The 21,502-nt window shown below is 47.9% G+C and overlaps 6 protein-coding genes across 6 annotated transcripts; 3 read left to right on the top strand and 3 right to left on the bottom strand.

Moving 5' to 3' along the window:
- Positions 1-1,379: 1,379 nt before the first annotated feature.
- Positions 1,380-4,930, top strand: LOC102702643 (pre-mRNA-splicing factor cwf23). Its single transcript, XM_040521537.1, has 4 exons — positions 1,380-2,231; positions 3,015-3,221; positions 4,275-4,457; positions 4,643-4,930. Exons 1-4 carry the CDS (start codon positions 1,767-1,769, stop codon positions 4,667-4,669), a joined length of 882 nt encoding a protein of 293 aa, XP_040377471.1. The 5' UTR covers positions 1,380-1,766; the 3' UTR covers positions 4,670-4,930.
- Positions 4,931-5,101: 171 nt separating this feature from the next.
- On the top strand, positions 5,102-7,855 carry LOC102715273 (pentatricopeptide repeat-containing protein At4g35130, chloroplastic). The gene has a single exon (XM_040522395.1). It carries the CDS (start codon positions 5,197-5,199, stop codon positions 7,558-7,560), a length of 2,364 nt encoding a protein of 787 aa, XP_040378329.1. The 5' UTR covers positions 5,102-5,196; the 3' UTR covers positions 7,561-7,855.
- Positions 7,856-7,926: 71 nt separating this feature from the next.
- On the bottom strand, positions 7,927-8,700 carry LOC102714990. Its single transcript, XM_006649296.3, has one exon. It carries the CDS (start codon positions 8,584-8,586, stop codon positions 8,110-8,112), a length of 477 nt encoding a protein of 158 aa, XP_006649359.2. The 5' UTR covers positions 8,587-8,700; the 3' UTR covers positions 7,927-8,109.
- A 188-nt stretch (positions 8,701-8,888) lies between these two features.
- On the bottom strand, positions 8,889-9,771 carry LOC102714711. Its single transcript, XM_006649295.3, has one exon. It carries the CDS (start codon positions 9,606-9,608, stop codon positions 9,198-9,200), a length of 411 nt encoding a protein of 136 aa, XP_006649358.1. The 5' UTR covers positions 9,609-9,771; the 3' UTR covers positions 8,889-9,197.
- A 631-nt stretch (positions 9,772-10,402) lies between these two features.
- LOC102714437 (probable inorganic phosphate transporter 1-7) lies at positions 10,403-12,485 on the top strand. Its single transcript, XM_006649294.3, has one exon. It carries the CDS (start codon positions 10,474-10,476, stop codon positions 12,040-12,042), a length of 1,569 nt encoding a protein of 522 aa, XP_006649357.2. The 5' UTR covers positions 10,403-10,473; the 3' UTR covers positions 12,043-12,485.
- Positions 12,486-17,510: 5,025 nt separating this feature from the next.
- Positions 17,511-19,165, bottom strand: LOC102714159 (24-methylenesterol C-methyltransferase 2). The gene has a single exon (XM_006649293.3). The coding sequence runs from the start codon at positions 19,049-19,051 to the stop codon at positions 17,960-17,962; it is 1,092 nt and encodes a 363-aa protein (XP_006649356.1). The 5' UTR covers positions 19,052-19,165; the 3' UTR covers positions 17,511-17,959.
- Positions 19,166-21,502: the final 2,337 nt, after the last annotated feature.

The following is a 21,502-nucleotide window of genomic DNA, read 5'->3' as shown; positions in this document are numbered from 1 at the left end:
AGTTATCTTTACAAGTCAGAAATTAAATTTTTAATTTTGAAGTTGATTTTTACGGGTTATTTTAACGTTTATTTTTTAGCCTTGACTTTTATATCATTAAGAATATGTATATAAAAGTTTTTTTCACAAACTATTTTTTGTTTGCAAATGATGATCAACCCTAGGCACAGATGCCACGACAATCATAGAATAGCCGGGCAACGCCATAGCAAGTTCAAGTTCAATTTCAGATAGATCAGCACATCCTCGCAGAAGCTGGTCCGACCACCGTTGTATGGATATAGCTCGGCCCGACCATGCACCAAGTCAGGTTTAGGCCTAGATATTAAAGCCCAAAATTTATGAAAAGACAAACAATTTGAAACGAGATCTAGGGCTAGGCTTTGTTTTCCATGTATTGTCGGACTTGGGTTGGGTGACGCCTAGGTCCGAACCTGGGTTTTTTGGTCGGACCTTTTTCAGGCTAGCCTAAAACCTGACTTGACCTAGGGTTTGAATATGCCTAGATATAAGTTTTCAAATAGTCTGACCGACATACTTCGGATTTGATTTAAATTTGACTCATTTGGTGTTTTCTTGCTTGTAGGTTGGGTTTTTTTCAAGTCTCTTCATTTTTCTAAGCCTAATTAGATGTGAACGAATACTATGTAGTAGCAAGACCACCTCTCCCATAAATACAAGGAAAAGGCAGATTGAAACAACCACCAATCTTGATAAAATCATTCTACTACCTTTACCATTTATATTCTATATCTTCCTCCTACCTTTGTTTGTATCACACATCTATCCATCTCTGAATCCCTAATTGCTCGTTGTCGCTTATTTCTATAGTGTTTGAGAATGCTCTGATTTGTTTGCTGAGTTTAGTGTAAAATAAACAAATCCCTTCCGAATGATTGTGTAACATCATCTACCGTCGGTTATCCTATTTTTTCTTCTCAATCTTAATTTATACTAAACAATATAAAATACTTATATTTTAGGATGGAGGATGGAGGCAGCCCGAGTTGCACGTAACATGTTCAGTCGTATGACTTGGCGCGATTGATGCCAACAAGTTTATTATCAAAATTTAACTTAATCATTTTTCTCAGGTAGGCCTCGTTAGACATGCTATAATTTGTTTTAAAAAATATTTTTAATAAATAATTTTATTACTGAATCTCGGGAGGAAATATTTTCACCGAATGAGCTTTTTGGCCACGCCGTTAATAATAGCGTGGCAAAACAACGCTGCGCCGCAGAGTTTGTGACGTGACAAGAAAAAAAGTTTTAAAAAATAAAAAAAAATTCGACAGGCCAGGAATTGGTGGGTTTCGAGGCCCATTTCGCCGCCTACGAGAGGCTTGTGTTGGAGTCGGATCCGTTGCCTTCCGGCCCCTTCCTGAGCCGCCGGAGCGCCGTCCCCGCGTCCCTGCGACTGCGAGCGTCGCTGCCTCCTCCCGGAGCTCCACCGCCTCCCTCCCAGCGAGAGCGTCGGCGGCTCCTTCCCTCCGAGAACTAGGTGAGGAATTCGGGAGGGGATTGGGCGTAGGGATCAACCCACTCTCTCCGGGTTGTTTCTGCCAAACGTCCGACGCCGTCTACGTCGTTCTAGGTTTCCCTTCCATCCCCACCCAAATCCCCACAGCCGCTTCAGCCCGAGCTGAAGTTTTGGGTGCTTGCTACCCTCCCCGTCGTCCCCGACCACCGACCCCAGTCGCAGCCTCGGTGGAGGCGCGGAATCAAACCGACTTGGGCTCGCAAATTCTCGATTCATAGCGGCGATGGGGCAGGAGGAGGAAGACGTCGACCACTACGAGGTGCTCTGCCTGCCCTCCGGCGAGGAGGGCGCGGCGCTTTCCCTCGAGCAGATCGAGAAGGCCTACCGGACGCAGTCGCGGCTCCGCCACCCGGATAAACGCCCCGACGACCCCAACGCCACCGCCGACTTCCAGCGGCTCGCGAGCTCGTATAAACTCCTTCGGGACGAGTCCCTCCGCCGGCAGTTCGATGCGCGCCTTCGCGGCCGACGCGAGGCGGCCGCCCGCGCCGCCGCCTCTGGCGTCAAGCGGCGGAAGGCCGTGTCCGACCTAGAGGAGCGCGAGCGCGCCTTCGCCGCGGGCCAGCCCGTCGACGCCACCGAGGCAGCTAGGCGCGAGGACAAGCGGAAGGCCGCTGACGTCAAGCGCGAGCTCGAGGAGTTCTTCGCTTCCAAGCAGTCCGCCGCTTCAGGCACTGCTTCCACTCCGGTAAGGATCCTAGCCTCTTTCTCCATGTGATGTCTAACCATTCTATGCAATTGTTTCAATTCGATTTGTTCCTGATTGCACTTAGGGTTATAAGTTTAGGGAATTGTTGTGTTCTGTAATTCTGGATGTCGTTAATCTCGTGAATTGCTACCATGTGATGTTCTCAAATTTCTGTGTGGTGGTAATCTGGTAGATACTGCAAATTAAACATGTAAAATTCTAAAACTTCTACCATCAATACATCATACTCCCCTTAAAACTAACATACTACTAGGTTTTTGCTGAGGAATGATTAGGTAGTGGTTTCAAGTAGATTGTACAGACAGTACTTTTGATTTATCGCATAGTATTGGTTGATGAATAATTGAATATACATGCAAACCTTATCCTACAAACGGTGCTTCTTCTAGTTAGTTGAGGAGTGATCAAAGAGGAATATTGGTTCTATGTATATCAAATGGCAGTCATGAAGATGGAACAACACAGATTAACTACCTGTAGCATTAGTTTTGGGCAATCATATGACTAAAAGAAATGGACAGTAAAATTGTTGAGCATGAAGTATATTTCAGCGAAATTATTCCATTAGCTAAGATTATTGAGCATGAAATTTATTTCTTTTGTCTGGTTCTAACACCATAGCTTCTCCCTTGTCTCCTCTCTTATGATCATGATACACTTTAGATTATGCAATTGGCTGGTCTGACAAACTCATGCCTTGTTAGCAATTAACAGGACTAGCTTCTACAATTGACAGTGACCGCAGCTTGATTTTTTCTTCAGGTGCATGGAGCCCCACAAGATGCACAAAAAACAGATAAGGGTAAGATTTTGAAGGTTTCATGGGAAGGTGGTGCAGATTATTATACTGCTGCAAAGCTGGAGGAGATCTTTAAGCAATTTGGCGAAGTTGAAGATGTTGTGATCAAAACAAGAAAATCAAGGAGTAGGGGCTCAGCAATTGTTGTCATGTCCTCCAAAGAGGCTGCAGTAAGTCAAGTTTCTCTACTATTTTTCAGGCTTAGTTTGGCATTGTAGTGGAGCATGATAATCTTGCTTGGTTAAACTGCTTTTGTTGGCAATCTGTTTTTTTTAATCACAGTCAACTTGCATTGATGTAAGCAAAATGCCCGCACGTTGTTACGGAATTAAAAAATCACATCGACACATTGCAAAGTGAAAATTTATTTTCAATCTTACACAAGGCGCAATTTATTGTTAGTGGACAAGGATGACCATGGCTAAGAGCTGCAGGGTCTGTCCATGGCCTCTACATTTCTCACGTTTGGTTTGGGGAGGGGATGGACACTGGTCCCACATGTCAGAATTTTGGGCACCACTCACCACCGACACTACTGCTTTTTAAAGGAGTATAGATTGCATTCCAATACACTATTTCCTTTTAAAGGAGTATATATTGCATTCCAATACATGTGAGATTAATTTTAATAGGGCAGCTGTTCAGAATAGATTTATCTGATTTATGATATTGAATTAAGAGAATTTATCAGTTACATAAGAGAATTTATATAGTATTTTTCATAATATTTTTAAAAGTAAGTCCAGAGTAGTAGCTGTGGACTTAAACCTTAGTCATAAAAAAATTCATGGTTGACTTCAAGGAAATAGTTTTGGGCATGCATCGTCAATCAAAGTAGCTGTCCTTTTTGTCGTTAGTTCCTGAAGTCAATATCTTGTCTTGTCTGACATATCCAGAGACACTAAGGACTTCCTCTCCATCTCGCAGAACTCTCAGCCACGTTGTATGTTTCTTCTAGCGGTAAGGGTAGACAATGGGTCTTAATTATCACAGAAGAGTGAACCACGCTTTTGATTTGAAGCAAGTTAAGGTCATACTCATAAGCAATTTTTGTGAGGTGCAGATGCCTGTGTTTTAACATGGCTGTCTTTCTTATAGTTTACTGTTAAATGCCGTTTGGTTTGTTTCCATACCATGCTTGGGATCTTTACCATGTCTTTTCCCTTCCTGTCATACATTCCTTTTGACAACTTCTCTAACAAATACTATTGCTCTTTTGACAGCGTTCAGCACTGCAAAACCATTCTGTGTACAATGTTTTCTCTGTCCCTTTAATTGTTGTTCCTGTTGAAGAATCAAGTGGTGTTCCAGCAAGGCCAACTCAAACACCTGAAACGAGGACAAGCAACATTGGTGGAACTGGATTCAGTGATTTGGAAGCATCAGTATTCCGCAAACTTCAAGAGGTGATTTTTTTTTACGAGTTTAGCACTGTTATGATGTCTTGTAGAGCTGGTTAATGAATAAGAATTCGATTTAAAATGTTATTGAGCTTCTTTTTCATTGTAGTTTTGCAATCTGTGTTATATGGTAATTGCCACATAGAATGTGTTGAGTTGTTGGAGCTAACAGATGGCTTCTTTTTTTGCAGGCTCAGAAAAGGAAGCAAAGCGGCTAGCTAGGCGTATGGTTGAAGCATCAGCAGGACACTTCCTGCTAAAGAACACCTGAAGATAGCTGGGACACTGCAGTCAGAAACTTGAACAATTTTGTAGTTTGTGGCGATCTTGTTGATAATCTGTCTCATGCGGACGGTGATGCTAGTTTTCAGGCATTCACCACCATGTATGTTGTTCCAATAGACCACAACATTAGAATTTCAATTGTATACTTCAATATTTGGTCAGGGATAAGTGAGATACGGACATGTAGTTTTATCCCGTGTGATTTTCCACATTCTTGTCCAAATTCAACTGATTGATATAATATCTATACGAAATTCGTCAATTCCAGCAACATTTTGAATCCCAGAGCAATCTAGGTCGGGACGTTTAAAATTTTAAGCCGAGCTGAAACATAGCAAGTCGCCACGACACGTTACTTCCCTCTTCTCCTTTCCCTGGTTGGATAAACCTATGAAAAACAGCTACAGAGAAATATCCCGCTACGCCCCCCGTCCGCTTCGCCCCACCCCGCGCGCCGCCCATGGCCACGCCGCTCGTCCTCGCGGCACGGCCGGCTCGCGCCACCACCACCACCACCGCCTATGCCTCCCAGAACCTCATCGCCGCCACCTCCAAGGAGCCCCCACCTAGGCTGCGGCCGAAGCGCCGCGGGCTCCCCGGTCCCAGCTCCAAGTCGCTCGTCCTCTCCCTCGCCGGCGAAGGCCGCATGGACGAGGCCGTCGAGGCCTTCGCGGCCGTCAGGGGCCCAGATGCGTTCCTCCACAACGTCATGATCCGCGGCTTCGCTGACGCGGGCCTCCCCGCCGACGCTCTCGCGGGGTACCGTGCCATGCTCGAGGCCGGCGCTCGTCCCGACCGCTTCACCTTCCCCGTCGTCGTCAAGTGCTGCGCGCGTCTGGGCAGCCTCGATGAGGGCCGCGCGGCGCACACCATGGTGATCAAGCTTGGCCTGGAGCACGACGTCTACACCTGCAACTCGCTCGTTGCGTTCTACGCCAAGCTTGGCCTCGTCGAGGACGCCGAGAGGGTGTTCGACGGAATGCCGGTTAGGGACATCGTCACGTGGAACACCATGGTAGACGGATATGTGTCGAACGAGCTGGGGGCACTAGCACTGGCTTGCTTCCAGGAGATGCATGATGTGCTAGAAGTTCAACATGACAGTGTTGGAATCATAGCAGCACTGTCCGCTTGCTGCTTGGAATTTTCATTGAGGCAAGGGAAAGAGATCCATGGCTATGTGATCAGGCATGCGATGGAGCAGGATGTCAAGGTGGGTACTTCACTTCTGGACATGTACTGCAAATGTGGCGAAGTTACTTCTGCTGAGAGTGTGTTTGCAACAGTGCCACTGAGGACCGTAGTGACATGGAATTGCATGATTGGAGGGTATGCGCTGAATGAACGGCCTGAAGAGGCATTTGATTGCTTCATGCAAATGAGGGCAGAGGGCCTCCAGGTTGATGTTGTCACCGCTATCAATTTACTAGCTGCATGTGCTCAAACTGAAAGCTCACTTTATGGAAGGAGCGTTCATGGTTATGTAGTTCGGAGACAGTTTCTTCCTCATGTGGTGCTTGAGACTGCTCTTCTTGAGATGTATGGCAAAGTTAGCAAAGTGGAATCATCCGAAAAGATATTTAGTCAGATAACAAACAAAACTCTGATCTCATGGAACAATATGATTGCTGCCTACATGCACAAGGAGATGTATAGGGAAGCCATTGCACTATTCCTGGAGTTACTGAATCAACTTCTCTATCCTGATTATTTCACCATGTCGACAGTAGTACCGGCATTTGTCTTACTGGGATCACTGAGGCATTGCAGACAAATGCACAGTTACATTATCAGGTTAGGTTATGGTGACAACACTCTCATTATGAATGCAGTTCTGCATATGTACGCAAGGAGTGGTGATGTGGCGGCCTCGAGGGAGATCTTTGACAAAATGGTGTCCAGGGATGTCATCTCTTGGAACACAATGATCATGGGGTATGCAATTCACGGCCAGGGAAAGACTGCACTGGAAATGTTTGATGAGATGAAATACAATGGTCTGCAACCAAATGAGAGTACCTTTGTCTCTGTGTTGACTGCTTGCAGCGTGTCAGGTTTGGTGGATGAAGGCTGGATGCACTTCAATTTAATGTTACAAGAGTATGACATGATCCCACAGATTGAGCACTATGGCTGCATGACTGATCTTCTGGGTCGAGAAGGTGATCTTAGAGAGATGCTACAGTTTATTGAAAGCATGCCGATAGATCCAACATCCAGGATTTGGGGTTCCCTACTTACAGCAAGCAGGAACCAGAATGATATAGATGTTGCTGAGTATGCAGCAGAGAGGATCTACCAACTGGAACATGACAACACAGGCTGCTATATTGTTCTATCTTCGATGTATGCTGATGTTGGTAGATGGGAGGATGTTGAGAGGGTGAGATTACTGATGAAGGAAAAGGGGTTGCAAAGAACAGAACCAAGAAGCCTTGTTGAGCTTTATGGCATAGCGTGTAGTTTTGCTAATGGGGACATGTCTCATCCACAGAGCGAGACGATTCATGAAGTGTCTGATATTATGTCAAGAAGGATTGGAGAAAAAGATGACACAAGGGATCAGTCTTATCCCGTCTCTTTCCCATCAAGGAGAACGACAATGCCTAATAAGCACAGTGTTAGGCTAGCTGTTATTGGCGGTTTGATATCATCTGAGATTGGATCCCCTATTCTTGTCAAGAAGAATGTGCGTATATGCAATCACTGTCATAATGCATTGAAGTTGATATCAAAATATTCCAGACGGAGGATTGTTGTCGGTGACACAAAGATCTATCACGAATTCTCAGATGGCTCTTGTTGCTGTGGTGACTACTGGTGATGGATATCATTGTTTGAATTTAACGGACACCTTCAGTAACACCAGGGGAACGCCTGGGTGTATCAGGTCTGTGAAAATGCCTTCATACAATCACAGCTTACATGAAACATCGAGTATTTGAGTCCAAATGCTACAGCTGTATCAATTCAATTTTCGGGGGCACAGAGACGAGAAATCAATTCCCAGGTATGGTACTCTGCTAGCAGTGGCTCAAGGTGAAACGGTGAATATCCACACCGCACAGCAACCGGCGATGAACCTTCTGTAACTGACAATCACATGATGTACAAAGTTGATTCTTTCTTCGAAAGAACTCTGAATCACAGGTAATTCAGTGTAACATACATCATACAAGAATGATATTTGACAGAAAACTGCTTTCCATTTGCAATTCTTAGGCAATGCAGAATTTTATAGATTTAGAGGAACATTAGCTTCATAACATGAGGCAAGTTTTACTCGATTTCATACAAGACTTTGAACAAGATTAAGCAGCAGAACAGCAGAAGAGGAATGAGACGCATGGAGGCAGGACATGTCGCACTCCATCTATGCTCCGCCACGGCGCTTGGCCTCTTCCGCCTCGACCACGCGGCGGGACGCCTCGGCGAGCCGGTCGAGCGCCTGCTGCACGGCGTCGCGGCCGCCGATGAGGAGCCTCGCCACCACCTCCGGGTCGCGCTCCCCGCGGGCCTCCTCGAACTCCCTGCGCGCGTTGGCGCGCAGCACCTCGCGCCACGGGACGCCGCGGTCGTCGGGCCACTCGAACAGCCGCGTGACCCGGAGGATGTCCCGGTACAGCCCTAGCGCCTCCCGCCGCGAGCTCGTCAGCCGGCGGCGCGCCTCGGCCTCCGCCGCGTCCCCGTCGAGCACAGCGGAGGAGTGGGGCTTCTTGGCGAGGTGGCGGTCGAGGAGCTCGTCGATGGTGTCGGGCCCCTCGTGGATGGATCGGTGCGGCGGCCGCCTCAGCACGGCCGCGCCGCGGAGGAAAGAGGAGGAGGTACGGGCGCGTGCGGCGACGGCCATGGCTGGCTATTCCCCTCGTCTAAGCCTATTTGCTGCTGCGATGCGCCGGAGTGCCAAACTTGGCTTGTGTTGGGGACTTGGGTGAGACCGTGAGATCCCCTACTTTGGTTGCCTGGTTGGGTCGACCTAGCAATCAATCTTTGATTGGAATCTCGAAAAACTTATAACTGATCCAAATTTAATTAAAAATTTTAGTTAAATTTAACAAAACTGGGATGCCGGTAAGGCGAGAATAATTAACTTTTTACCACTCTTAGAAATGACACTCTACCGTATTTATCACTGGACCCGCATGTCATAGACACATGAGGCCCTACGTGTCATTAACAGCGAGTGACAACGTGTCATTTCTAAAAGTGGCAAAAAAATTAAATGCCCCGATAAGGCGAGCTATCTTAAATAGCAACGTGCTTTATGGCAAACCGGCAAAGAAACCTACTGTAGTCTTGATTTGGGGAGAAATTGCGTGGATTTACCATGAACCAACGCCAGTTCTCATACATTTTATTGCAACTGACGAAACAAGATCACAGTGGAACACGTTTTACAGGTCCTAATTACAGCACAAAACTCTCAAAAGTTCGTTCGCGAATCACGACATGTATAAGCTTTCATCTGTACGGTGCGGCAGCCGGAGGGTTGGCCACGGTGACGGCCTTGGTCTTGATCCGGTACCTCGGCCGGCGAGGGATGACCTGGCTGGGGCCCATCCCGAACTGGCCGGTGCCCTCCATGACCGGCGGGCCGTCGTCGTAGACGTAGCCGAGGAGGCGGCCGCAGGCGTCGCAGCTGATCCGCGTCCGCTTCCGCTGGATCCCCCAGTAGTTGAGCGTCTCGAAGAAGGGGCGGATCCTGTCCTCCGGCGCGAACCGCAGCCGCGACTCGTCCACCCACGAGAAGGACAGCGTCCCCTTGTTGCCGGCCTCGAAGTAGACGCCCTCCGGGTACAGCTGCGCCGCCGACAGATTCAGGTCCGCGCCGCACTCCGCGCACCGGTACGTCGCCGCCGCCGACGAGGCCATCCCGTCCGCCCCCGCGAGAGCACGGAGATGGATCTGCGTGGTTTTTGGGTTACTTTTGTTTGATTTTTCGTACTCGGGCGGGGATGATTTCTAGGAAGGACACGGCACCGGACGCAGAGTTTGACTACGATCATGCGAAGTCTCTTCTAGTCATCTCCATCGAGAGATTTCGAAGTCAAAGGCTCCTATCCTATCACTTTCTAAACGGCTTATTTATAATTAAAAAAAATTATCGTAATTTTTTCATATAATTTAGAACAAATATGGTAAACTACAATAAATAGTGACAAAATAAGTTCCAAAATACCACTTAAAATTAAAATTTTAACTTATAAACGGTCGTAAAAGCGAAACAATCCGTCCGAGGTTTTCTTCGCCTACCTCGAAACAACGCAATCTGGCCCGGCCCGCGCAGGCCCAGTTTGTCGTGTTAAACTTATTGCGAGGTGCACAAATTCAAGCCTGCAAAGAAATCAGTATCTCTCGGCCCATTGGGCGTTGCTACCTCCTATCTCTTTCTCTGCTCCTTGTTCTTCGTGATTTGTCAACCTGAATTTTCGAAGCAGACAGAGCCATGCAGCGATGGACGAGAGAAACGCCGTCATGGCCGCATGGAGATGCAGGAATCATACGTAGTACATGCTAGTCTGAGCCCGTCAAAGCTTCAGCTGGAATGAGGGAGAAGACGTTGCCTGCTCCCGAGGAATGGAGGATGGGAACTCGGAATATTCCCGCCTCGCCTCCGTATACATAGCAGCCACACCAATGCCTCCTCCATCTAGCTCACTCACCCACAGCGCGCCATTTCCCAGGCAGGAAGCCGGGGGAGCCCTTGACCGGCCGGATCCCGGAGCAGCTCGCGGCGATGGCCGGCGAGCAGATGCACGTGCTCTCCGCGCTGGACAGCGCCAAGACGCAGTGGTACCACTTCACGGCCATCGTCATCGCCGGCATGGGCTTCTTCACCGACGCCTACGATCTGTTCTGCATCTCCCTCGTCACCAAGCTCATCGGCCGCGTCTACTACACCGACGAGGGGTCGTCCAAGCCGGGCAACCTGCCGCCCGACGTGTCAGCGGCGGTGAACGGCGTCGCGTTCGTTGGCACGCTCACGGGGCAGCTGTTCTTCGGGTGGCTTGGCGACAAGGTTGGCCGGAAGAGCGTCTACGGCATGACGCTGCTCATGATGATCATCTGCTCTGTGGCGTCGGGGCTGTCGTTTGGCAGTACGCCGACGAGCGTCATGAGCACGCTCTGCTTCTTCCGCTTCTGGCTCGGCTTCGGCATCGGCGGCGACTACCCGCTGTCGGCCACAATCATGTCGGAGTACGCGAACAAGCGGACGCGTGGGGCGTTCATCGCCGCCGTGTTCGCGATGCAGGGTTTCGGGATCCTCGCCGGAGGCGCGGTGGCGATCGGGATCACGGCGGCGTTCAGGAGCCAGTTCCCCGCGGACCCGGCGGCGTCCACCCCGCCGCAGGCCGACTACGTGTGGCGCCTCATCCTCATGTTCGGCGCGCTGCCCGCCGCGCTCACCTTCTACTGGCGGATGAAGATGCCCGAGACGGCGCGGTACACGGCCATCGTCGCCATGAACGCCGAGCGCGCCGCGGCCGACATGTCCAAGGTGCTCCAGGTCAAGATTACGGCGGAGCAGGCGGACATGGCCTCGTCGGTCGGAGCGAGCGACAAGCCCTTCACCAAGCCATTCGGCCTCTTCTCTGCGGAGTTCGCGCGGCGTCACGGGTTCCACCTCCTCGGCACGGCGTCGACGTGGCTCCTCCTGGACATCGCCTACTACTCGCAGAACCTGTTCCAGAAGGACATCTTCAGCGCCATCGGGTGGATCCCGGAGGCGAAGACGATGAGCGCGCTCGACGAGCTGTACCACATCGCGCGCGCGCAGACGCTGATCGCGCTGTTCGGCACGGTGCCGGGGTACTGGTTCACGGTGGCGTTCATCGACGTGGTCGGGCGGTTCAAGATCCAGGCGGTGGGGTTCTTCATGATGACGGCGTTCATGCTGGCGCTGGCCGTGCCGTACGACCACTGGACGGCGAAGGGGAACCAGATAGGGTTCGTGGTCCTGTACGCGCTCACCTTCTTCTTCGCCAACTTCGGGCCGAACGCGACGACGTTCATCGTGCCGGCGGAGATATACCCGGCGCGGCTGCGGGCGACGTGCCACGGGATATCGGCGGCGTCGGGGAAGATGGGCGCCATCATCGGGTCGTTCGGGTTCCTCTACCTGGCGCAGAGCCCCGACCCGGCCAAGGCGGCGCACGGCTACCCGCCGGGCATCGGCGTGCGCAACTCGCTGTTCGCGCTCGCCGGCTGCAGCCTGCTCGGCTTCCTGCTCACCTTCCTGGTGCCGGAGCCCAAGGGCAAGTCGCTCGAGGAGATGTCACGGGAGAACGAGACCGCCCAGCCGTGAACCCAGCCAGCCACGTCCACGTACCGCCGTCCGCCTCCGCATGCAGATCCATGCAGGCATGCATGGTAGTCCTAGTCCACTAGTGATTTTTTTCTCTCTTTTCTTTTCTATTGCCTTTAACAGAGTCGACATGAAGAAATAATAATCACAAAACCCTAAATCTTGTTAGCAGTTGAGATTAGCACTGGCAGTGACAGTATTAAGTCAGGTTGTTTAGAAGGGTCGTAGAATGAACTACGAATTACTTGACAGGCGGACACTACGGGCCAGGCCCAACATGGGTCTTGTCTTCTGGTGGGCCTCGCCGACTCTGCACGAAGCCGAGTCGCCGCGTTTGCCTTCGCCGATCCATGGCCGAGGCACCTGATGCTCGGTGAAAAATATACGGAAATTTACCTAGCATCGTTTTATATAAGGATTGTTTGTTTGTTACCGTTTTTTGTTTTTACTTTTATATATATATATATATATATATATACACAGGATTTGTTTTTTAACTCTTTGAAATCATATTACACTTACCACCTAATTGCCAGATCGGTATTCATATTTTCGACCGAGCGAGCGTCGTTTCTGTGGAGATGCTACAGATCCTAACCGCTTTTAACCTGTTAATCACACTTCATCTGCACGGCACGACACCGGCTAATACCACATAAATACTGTCAGTAAGAGTTCTTATGTTTAGCTTCCGCGAGCTAGAGCTACGAGCGACGTGATAGATGATGCACTGCACACCGTTTCGGTTCCTTGGCTTCATCTGGAGTTGAGGTATCCTTTGCACTCACATCATGGATTATTCATGGGACATGGAACAGGTCAAAAGTGAAAGAATGCACTTGTTGCCAGCCGTGAACGCGAGTGCGGCCAGATCAGCGCACGTCCACAGCACCAAAACGCTCCGGTTTTTTCTCTACCACGACGGGACACAACGCCCGATCCACCCGGTGGGGGTAACAGCGACGCGGCGAGTGAGGACAGCGGACAGATCAATTGAGCTGGAGCGGAGCTAGTAGTAGGAAGCACGAAGAAACACATCACGTAATGCAAAACACAGAACGTGAGGACTTGAGAAGTGGCTCGCTGTTTCGTTTGCTCAGACAACAGTGTCGTATCCAGCAAAAAGGATCCTCTATGTATTTTGTGGCCCGTGTAGAGCAAGAGCGTCATATGCTCATATGGCTGGGATGGTGTCCTAACATCGCACCAGCGTCTTGTAATTCTGAACAAAGGGAGTACTTGAAGCCATTTACTGATACGACTAGGAGCAAGGTCAATAGTATAGACAACAACTAAGGACATTTTGGAACAAAGTAATTTTGTAGGGTATGAATCCTTTCAAAAGATTTCCTATATGCTTCTTTGGATCAAAGGAAAAAAAACCTTTAGAATTTCTATGGAATGACATAAAACATAGAAATTTTAGACAAAATCTACCATGAGCTCGAACCTATTGTAAAACTTCCTTTGTATCACTCTCCCAGTTCCTAAACGATTTTTCGATGAAGCAACCAAACAACATGATTGAGGAAATCCTGTGTGTTAACATTCCATAGGATCAAGATGCCGTGACATCCTAAATCCTGTAGTTTTTCTATTCATGTGCTTTTCGAATCATGCGTTCCAAAAGAGCCTTAAGCGAGTCTTCTTTTATGGATGAAAGATAAAATATTATTTCATTTTTATAGCTATCTAATGATATAAATCACAGAATTAACTACTAAGTAAAAATATGTGTTTAAAAGATGAGATAGGAACTTTCTGCAAAACGTAGTAGGCATATAATTAAGTACTACAAAATTAAAAATATACTTTAGAAAGATGAAATAATAAATTATATAACATCTATAAGTTTGATAATAGTACGTGTAAAAACCAAGTAATAAATGTACTCTAGCACTAAAAACGAATGCATCCTAACTCTAAAATGGATATATCATCTATAGTCGATTTATATAGTACATGGCCTATATCCCTCTCACATGCATGGTTTCTTAGAGCGTTCTGTAGTTGGTTATAAATATATACCTTAATTTTTTTCTCTCATTTTCTCCCTTCTCTACGTAAGCACAAATTTAAGTATGTATTGGATTTAAATCTTATACTATAAATATTTATGAATTATGGTAATACTCAAAGTAATGCTTTTCACATCAATCTTTTCTTATTCAAAACCCTTTCAGCCTTATCCATTACTCATTTATGAGAAAATATTATATTATTTTCTTTTCATTCTTAGTTCATAGTGAATAATATAAAAATACTTATGTTTTAAATAGACGTGGCATTAACCATGACAATATTACTGCACGATACTGTGTCTTGATAGACCAAAGTTACTGCTACGGTTGGACCCTTCTTTGCTGGCGCTGTAAAGAACTCTGAGAGTTGAGATGGGGATGAATCCTATCACACGAAGAGGGACCATCTGGACTACTGTTAACCACTGAAACGAGAATAGCAACCGGCTAAAGGTCGTACATATCGCCACCAGAAGTAATCGCCCGTCAAAACCAACGATCCTGAAACAGAACCAACGAATCGACGGTGGCTGCGTAGGTTGGTTGGTGCAAGTGCGGAACGAAGTGATCTACAATCCGACTAGATCACAAGAGTGGGACTGGCCGCAAGGAACCATGCAGGTGTTGTAGGTTTCGTCCAAATCAGTAGCACGATCCGTAAGATCGCATACTATATTTTCTCTACTTGATATCCGATCCGATTGGCTATGTTGTCATCTGTTCGCCATGTTTAATGCTTCCTTTGGAATTGATCAATTTTATCGGAATTGAGTTGTTTTCCCGTAAAATTTTATGTGGTTTGAAGCGAGCTCGAGTTAATTCAATTTCTGTAGGGTTGAGTTAAAACCATCATTCCAAGCATTTGTTTTGCATAGATTCAGGTGGTATCGATATATGATTATTATAATAATCTAGATAGAGTCATACAAGCGGGAGCAGAAAAATCTCTTAGTTGTCGTTGACAAAAACATCACCCGTCACAAAACATATGACTCCAAGCTAAATACATACCCGTAAACCTTTATGAATGTAAAACTAAATCCGTACCCATACCTACTGGATACCCGAAACTCAATGGACACCCATAAGATGAAATCATGTCAAATAAGAAACATATTAATCAAGACAGCTCCATGAGTACATTTAAGTTTTTTAAATATTTAATTATAATTAACAATCAAATAAACATAGTTGATTGATTAATGTAGCAACAAGAAAATGAAAAAGATACAATAGCAAGCAAGTAAAACTAAGCTCATCAAATCCTCACATTCAGTCATCCAATCATGTCGATTCAGCAGCCAATCATGAATTCATGCATCAACAATAGTCTAGCACTCCCGGCTTATAATATCAAACAATAAGCATGCTCCCCGACGAAGTATTTTAAGGTGTTACTAGATTTTTGGACCTAAATGGGCATTCATGGGTTAAATCTAAAACCCGTATCCAACTCATAGTTTCACTGATCTCGTATTCGCAAACCCATGCATACAAATCTCCACCCATAATTGCACCCACTTGGTTAAAAAAAAACTGTTGAGGTCCGGATCCGTGGGTCTAATTGCAATTCCTAACTATTATTAGAGTATATACATGGGTGTTAATTGTGCATTAGCATCTGACGCACAAACGGATCAGCTCACTACCAAATCAAAGTCGTAATGGAGTGACAGCTAAATGATTTGCGCTCCACTAATGACTACTAATACGGAAGAAATGGAGGCACTAATAGACAGTAAACAAAGGCAAGGAGAGACCGCAGCCAGTCGAGATCCAGAGCAGCAGCAGCAGCCAAGATCGGCATCCTTGGACCATCTCCATCTCGCTAGCAACAGTACATCTGATGCAACTATTTAGTGCTGCAAATGACCCAATCCTGGAGATCATTAAACACATAAATATTCCAGTGTGACGACGCAGATATTCCACTCTCACTCTCTCTCTCACCTCACTATAAACAGGCAGGCAATGGCATGCAGAGCAGCACGGCCATGTGGATTCACCGCTGTGCAGATCAGAATCCAGTAATAATAATTAAGCTCCTCTTCTGGCAACTGGAATGCAGGAAACGCCCCCCTTTCTGTTCACCATTCGTTACAAATCGACACCGCTGCACACTCCGGTTGATCACATGACAGCCGCCTTGGTTGAATCTGAGAATTCGATGCATTCCAAAAACGCCTCTTCTCACTTCAAATTCCAGCCTCTTTTGGAAAACAGAAATTTGTAGAATTTTGCAAGAGATTAAAGTTATGATAGTAAGATTTTTCTAGAGCATTGGTAGGACTATCATTGGTTCATGGTGCTACGAACGTTCTATCCACCAGGTTGTATTTGATTGCAAGCACGTCGATCCATTTCAAATACCAACGGGTTTTTGCATCTGTACCTAGACATCTCTCCGTTCAGAACTTAAGATAAAGAAATGTCTATTTTAAAACAGAAAGAATATCTAACATTTTTTGCATGCATTTATCTAAGATTTTTCTTTTAAAAAAGAGGAAGAGAAAACTGCTCAATTCCGGACCGAATCGGAATATTCCAACCATGCTCTAAAGTCTCACATTCAAAAATTCTGGAGGTACTTCATTCTGTATAACACCAATTATCAGTTGGGAGAAAAGAAAGGTTAAACAAAGCCTTCTCATGTGGATACAGAAATCGGACATGTGGTCCCACTCTGACAGCGACCGATCCTGCACGCCACTGACACGAGAGGCCCCACCTTCCATTGGCAAGCTCCAACGGATATTTTCCAGGCGGCCAGGCCACTGTAGTGGCCGCTGCGCCAGTGTGCAGAAGCAGCAGCGACGATGGGCCACGCGCACGCAGCAAAAGCAAGGGCCAGGCAGGTGTCAGCTTTACACCCCCTATACCGTTTCACCCAAGAGAAGAAAAGGCGATGCGAAAAGAAAAAAAACGGTGGCTGGCTCGGACACCGTGACGCACTCACGTGCCCCGCCCGGCTTGTCCCATCGCCTGACTCCTTTCTCCTTTTCTTTTCACTGAATCGATCGGGCACAGGGCTCGGTTAAAAAATTCCAGATCCGATCTCGGTGACACTGAGCCAGGTTCATGCTTCAGTGTCCAAACATGTTTACCCCCCTATTGTTTGCAACTTTTGTACTAATCCTTTTCAAAAGAATGAGAAAAGCATGAAGTCTAATAAAGGAATGCGGCCAAAGTGGATGACTCATCTACATCTAATGCTCGTCTTAACTATTGTCATGGGCTAGGTAGTACTAAAAAATAAAGGTATAAACGGAGAAATGGTGAGTCAGAATGTTTGTCGTTTCCAACCTTTTTCATCACCGTGGCCCAACCTGCCATGGCACCAACGCAACGCGAGACAACCGGGGTGGGGTGAAACGAACAGTGCCGCGGCGTGGCACGGTGAATATACATATTGAGAGACGTCCACCTGCAAATCTCACCGCGGAAAGCGGGCAAATTACACCGTTGAAAATTGGATTCCCTAGCGGGAGAGATTCCAATCTTGTGAGCTCGAGACAAAACATGGCATGTCTGATTACTGATAGTAGATAAGTAGTAGTAGATCGATCCACCGATCAAGGAGGAAAAAAAAAACTCAAACTTTAAAGGAGAACCCGACCTTGTCTTTCCAACCCAAAAACCTCCACCAAAAAAATTTGAAAGCAAAATTAGCTACGAACAAGAAAGAGTAACAATAAACATAATCCTTATTTCTCCTCTAAACGATCAAATTTAACTTAATTTAAGCAATCTCTTCTGCAACCTCTCCTCCTCGCCAGGTGCTAGGTGGTAGTCTGCACTTCTTACCTGTGCTGCTTCTCTGCGAGATTATTTCTTTTGCTCTGTTCCTCCCTTCCGCTGGGTGAGTGAATGAAGGTAGGTGTCGTTGATGACTGGCACTATTTGCTCTCGGCGGGCTTGCGGAGGAGCACCATGTGCATCGGCGTGAAGATGCCGGTCTCGCCGCCGCGGGTGAGGTGCTGCGCGGTCTCGTACAGCATCTCGTGCACCTCGGCGACGCCCTTGGGTGCAATCCGGAGCATGGTGAGCACGCGGACGACGAGGGAGTTGCGCCAGTAGGCGATGCGCCCCATCTTGAGCCGCGTCCACCAGGGGAGAGCGGGCGGGAGGGCGAGGTCGAGCTCCTTGAGCACCTCGAATCCTACCTCCTTGGCGATGGATGCGATCTCGTCCTGGCGGCGCAGGCCCGGGAGAGCGTCGCCGCGCTCGATACCGTGGATGGCCTCGACATGCTCGGCGTTGTCGGCGCGGTAGAGGGAGGTGGTGACCCACTCGTAGGAGACGTAGAGGCCGCCTGGCTTGAGCACGCGGAAGACCTCGCCGTAGACGTCCTGCAGCCTTGGCGCGTGGCAGGTGGCCTCGATGGAGTAGGCGCCGTCGAAGGAGGCGTCGGCGAACGGCATGGAGAGGAAGTTGCCGCAGACGACCTCGCACCGGGAGTCGAGGCCGGCCTTGCGGTTGTGCGCGCGGGCGCGGTTAACCTGGTACTCGTTGATGGTGATGCCGACGACGTTGGAGCCCGAGTGGGCGGCGATGGCGCGCATGGGCCCGCCGACGCCGCAGCCGACGTCGAGAAGGCGGTGGCCCGGCTTGGCCTGGAGGAGGTCGGCGACGCGCTCCTCATGGACGCGTGTGGCCTCGCGGTGGGAACGACCGGGGAGGGAAGGGGAGAAGTGGAACGACTGGCCCCAGCCCCACTCGTAGATGTCGGTGACGAGGTTGTAGAAGGTGTCGACGAAGGCCGGCACCTTCTCGGCGGACGCCTCGGTGGTCGCCGTCTCCTTGGGGCGGCGGAAGAACGACCAGTACTGCGTGTACTTGTCCTTCACCTTGTCGTGCGTGATGGATCCCATCTTGAGATCCACCGCCCGCTTCCCCTTCACCTCCGCCGCCCCCATCACCCACACGAACCAGTACACCAGCGCCATCCCCACCCCCGCCGCCGTCCACGCCACCGTCGCCGCCTCCATCCCCGCCGGTGCAAACAACCCCACAACCCTCGGAGCAGAGCAGAGCCGAGCAGAGCGGGAGACGAGAAGCGGAGGGTGAAATGAACAGGAGGCGGCGGTCGATTTAGCCGACCTGGGTGATATAGAGAGAGAGGACGAGAGCGTCCGGCGTGTGCGACGCGACGGATTTTTGGGTGGAGCGTGCGTAAATGCGAATGCGTGGCCGTGCCGCGCGTTGCGGTGCGGTGCGGTGCCGTGCCGCTGCGAGCGAGCGGACCCGGTCGATCGGACGGCGGGCAGGCGCGGCGGGTTGGGTTTGGGAGGTTTTAGCCGAAAAAAAGGGGAGATTTTTTTTTCCCTTTCGTAGGTGGTGGTGGTGGCGCGCGCGCGCGCCTCCTCCTTTCCAGCTGCACCGGCCGGAACGGGTGCAACGGGGCAACCAGATTGTTTTTTTGGAAGGAGGCGGGTGGCACGAGGCGTGCGCGCTGGCAGGGGGCCTTGCCCGTTGGGATGGACAGCTGCCTGCCGTACAGCCATGTGTGTGGTGATGTGTTTGGTTTGTGGGGGCCCCTGCATTGTAGTAGTATTTCCCCCGCCTGGTGCCACCGTTTCAGATACGTACTACGAGTTTGTCGCTTCGAGCACTACTGCTGCTACGAGTATGACAACCGGGTGCAAACAAAGCAGGATTTAACTTTTTGTCACTTTTAAAAATGGCACATTACATATTTGCCACCCGCTGTCTATGACACGTGGGTTCTCATATGTCTATGATATGTGGGTCCAGTAGAAAATATGTTAGTACCATTTCTAAGAGTGGCAAAAAGTTAATTATTTCGCAAACAAATGGTGGTTGGTTGGGTTGTGTGGAATGTCGATGTGCATGCCATACCCAATCAACTGTACATGACACAATACGTGATGTATAGTACTAGTAGAGATATGCACGTTATCGATGGGTAACTCTAATCCACGCTAGTGCATTACACTGCTCGAAACTCGCTGTGAGTGAGTAGTATCGGCTGGTTGGGTGTCAGGAGAAGTGCCATTTTAAATCGTTCAGAATTATAGGCTAATGAAAGAACACTCGAGGAGTGTCCGGTGTTGCTGTTAATTGTGTATGTTCCCTCCTTTCTCCTTGATGGTGAATTTTGTGATGCCAAATATGATAGGCAGTAGTTGCCATGTATTCAAAATTTTCATGGTGGGAGTATCCTCCATTATTACTGGGATCGATAGTCATGGTTACTGAGATAGTTAGATACCAGCTAATACGTTATGCTAACATTTTTACCGGTGCCAGCCAGTAATGCCAGGTGCTCGTTTGGTAGATCCATCGGTACATAATTACACTTGTTGCTTGGGTTATGGCTACACCATAACTAGCTGTAGCAAGCAAATTTCTTGCATCATAACTTAATTGTTACAGCCAAGACAAATGAGCAAGACTAATATATTTAAGACACCTTCACTGTATGAGGCTTATAACACCAATTGTTTCTAGAAAAAAGGGACCTGGATTCGGTGATATTGTCTCATGACATTCTCGGTGACATTAAGTCACCGACGTGTAGAACCTACGTGGGTTCAGACATATGTGGGTTCCACACGTCAGTGACTCAATGTAACCGAGATCACGGGGCAATGTCACCGAACATGCGCCCGAACAAAAGGTAGATGCTACTGACATAACGTGGGATTCAATGCTCTAATAAGTTGTTTTGGCATTTTTGCCATGACAAACAATGTGTCTTTGTATTCTAATTCTTATTACAGCATGTGTATATAGTCACTTATGCCAATCCTCAATTATAGTATGTGTATCTAGTTACTTGTGGCAAATAGTTCCTGTGGAGTATAGGAGAGAAATATGCAATGATGCTAAAGGTGAATATGGCATGATCTCAGTCACCTGTGTTGTTTAGTATGGTGATTGGTTTGGATAAATGGTTAGAGCAGAGAGATATGGTATGATTGTTCAATCCTATTCACAATGGTGTTCCTTATTTTTGGGGGAGATATATATATATGGCCGCTATCCTATTACCAATCATCTTCTTCATATTATTCTTGCTATCTTCTTTTCAGACTGAATGTTGAGATCTAGAGAGAAGGAATGAAGTATCTCTTGGATTATTTTTTTTTCTCTATACACTATATTATCAGGATGAAAGATAAAAACATCCCCAATAGTTTATCTATCATATCCTCTCTCCTAAAAATAGAAGATGAAATATAAAGATTGAGCTCAAGCAGAACATCATCTCATCATCTATTTTTAGATGTCATTTATATTTGAAGAGAAAAACTATATATTTGGATGTTCTGATCTGCTAGAGTATAAAAAGATACAGAGAATAAAACTGTTTTAGATAATTATTCAAATAAAAATACTATGAAATATTTGCATACGAAGTATTTGCTCGGAATGCTTTATGCACTCGTTAGAACGATGTGGTTGAAAGTGGGCCA

The sequence above is a fragment of the Oryza brachyantha genome, chromosome 3 (genome assembly GCF_000231095.2).
Source record: "Oryza brachyantha chromosome 3, ObraRS2, whole genome shotgun sequence".
In the NCBI taxonomy this organism is placed as follows: domain Eukaryota; kingdom Viridiplantae; phylum Streptophyta; class Magnoliopsida; order Poales; family Poaceae; genus Oryza; species Oryza brachyantha.
Note: the sequence above shows the minus strand (reverse complement) of the source record. Positions and strands in the feature narration are given on the sequence as shown.